At 43.4% G+C, this 2392-nt stretch overlaps 1 protein-coding gene across 1 annotated transcript; it reads left to right on the top strand.

Annotated features, from left to right (window-relative positions):
* Positions 1-442: 442 nt before the first annotated feature.
* On the top strand, positions 443-1387 carry LOC105817341 (olfactory receptor 1D5). Its single transcript, XM_012653004.1, has one exon. It carries the CDS (start codon positions 443-445, stop codon positions 1385-1387), a length of 945 nt encoding a protein of 314 aa, XP_012508458.1.
* The last annotated feature ends 1005 nt before the right edge of the window (positions 1388-2392 follow it).

Here is a 2392-nt window from a genome sequence, read left to right as displayed (position 1 = left end):
CAATAATGATAATTTTTCTTTCTCCTTTCCAATATTTTTATTTCCCTTCTTTGTCCAATTTGACAATATCCATTTCTTATAATGCATACACCTGTATTAAATATCATTTAAAACCCTATACAATATCATAACATGACATACTGATGTTTAAGCACTTCAAGAGCATTGGAATATGACAAGATTTACAATAAGACTTAGACACTATTTCTATATAATTGAGTATGCTGGATTTGAAGTTGCTGGAATGAATACGTTACATAAAAGACTTTCCATGTTCTATTTTTTGCCTGTTATTACTTTATTGCTGATTTTTATTTTAAAATCTAGTCTAAGATATTTTACTGCTAAGAAAATGGTTGATTTTGCTTATCTTCATGTCTTTCTTCAATTGAGAGAACTTCCTAAACATTTGTTGGTGATACTGTTGTAGAAAGTTAGAAAAATGGATGGAGATAACCAAAGTGAGGACTCACAGTTCCTACTCCTGGGGATCTCGGAGAGACCTGAGCAGCAGCGAATCCTGTTTTGGATGTTCCTGTCCATGTACCTGGTCACCGTGGTGGGAAATGTGCTCATCGTCCTGGCCATCAGCTCTGACTCCCACCTGCACACTCCCATGTACTTCTTCCTGGCCAACCTCTCCTTTACTGACCTCTTCTTCGTCACCAACACAATCCCCAAGATGCTGGTGAACCTTCAATCCCAAAACAAAGCCATCTCCTACGCAGGGTGTCTGACACAGCTGCACTTCCTGATCTCCTTGGTTACCTTAGACAACCTCATCCTGGCCATGATGGCATATGACCGCTATGTGGCCATCTGCCGCCCCCTCCACTATGTCTCAGCCATGAGCCCTGGGCTTTGTATCTTTCTCATCACTTTGTGTTGGGTGCTCTCTGCCCTTTATGGCCTCCTCCTCACCCTTCTCATGACCAGGGTGATCTTCTGTGGGTCCCGAAAGATCCACTACATCTTCTGTGAGATGTACGTCCTGCTGAGGCTGGCATGTTCCAACACCTACATCATTCACACAGTGCTGGTTGCCACAGGCTGCTTCATCTTCCTCACCCCCTTAGGGTTCGTGATCATGTCTTATGTCCGCATTGTCAGAGCCATCCTCCGAATACCCTCAGCCTCTAAGAAATACAAAGCTTTTTCTACCTGTGCTTCCCACTTGGGTGTGGTCTCCCTCTTCTATGGGACACTGGGCATGGTATACCTGCAGCCCCTGCACACCTACTCCATGAAGGACTCAGTAGCCACAGTGATGTATGCCGTGGTGACCCCCATGATGAACCCTTTCATCTACAGCCTGAGGAACAAGGACATGCATGGGGCTCTGGGTAGACTCCTAGGAAGACCATTTCAGAGGTTGAAATTAGGGTAATTTGGAAAGGGGGCATTGAAGTGGAGACTGGGAATATCCTTCACCATATTTAAGGCATTATCCTGTGGGGTATACAACAGTGATGAGGGCACAGCTCCAGCTCAGAATGAGCATATGTATTTGCAGTAGAGAAAAGACATATGTGTAACCCAGTGTCCCCCAGACCTCACCAGCTTTGGCAATAAATAAGGTCACACTACTATCAGAATTTTGCAGGGTTATTTAAACTTGCTTGATCATAGGACAACATTCTTAGCCTCATCCAGATATACCCAGTGATAGCCTAAGGGGGCCTCTCATATTCTCTACCACACATTCACTTACATTCCAGAGCTCTAGCTTTTCTAAGCAGCCTGCCACTTTCAAGCTATTTGAAGAAGACCGTGTGCACTATCCCTACCATAGGTGCCCTGGGTGAGGCTGCCCCTTTCCCTGTGCTCTGCCAGGCACAACAGACTGCTTCAATGCTCATCCACAGTCCCTCTGGACACAGCATTGTGATTCATGTAGAAACAGCAAGAAGATGCCTCTCTTTTGCTCTGGGTTGATTTTTATCCTTTGGGCCTCAAAGCCATAGTCTTCTGCCTTTTTCCTGAATTCCCTCTCTCTGTAGGAAATCAGACCTTGTCTATGGGAAGCCCATCTTATCCCTTATTTCTGTGGTTCCTCACCTCCCATCTTTTTGCAACCACTCCTTCCACCCATCAAAACAAAACTCTCAAACATATCAACACGTGTTTATAAATAGGAGTGACAGTATAGGCAGTAGAGAGGGAATATTCTGGAACAAATGAACAATTTAATGATCTCAGGGAATATAGAAGAAAGGAGATAAAGAAATTAGGAGTAGAACTCAATGAAATATAAAGCAAAAGCATAATGGAGAGAATCAAAAAAGCCAAAGATTGGTTCTTTTAAAAAAATGAAGTAGAAAAACATGGGATATTGATCAAGAAAAGAAGGGAGAAGACACAAGTAAACACAAGAGTGGAGAAAAGAGGGGTG

Source organism: Propithecus coquereli, unplaced genomic scaffold (genome assembly GCF_000956105.1).
Source record: "Propithecus coquereli isolate 6110/MARCELLA unplaced genomic scaffold, Pcoq_1.0 Scaffold409, whole genome shotgun sequence".
In the NCBI taxonomy this organism is placed as follows: domain Eukaryota; kingdom Metazoa; phylum Chordata; class Mammalia; order Primates; family Indriidae; genus Propithecus; species Propithecus coquereli.
This window is presented reverse-complemented; position numbering and strand designations above follow the sequence as displayed.

Bases quoted from the DNA above. Each gene is read 5' to 3' on its own strand.
- LOC105817341 (XM_012653004.1), top strand. From the start codon at position 443: ATGGATGGAGATAACCAAAGTGAGGACTCACAGTTCCTACTCCTGGGG.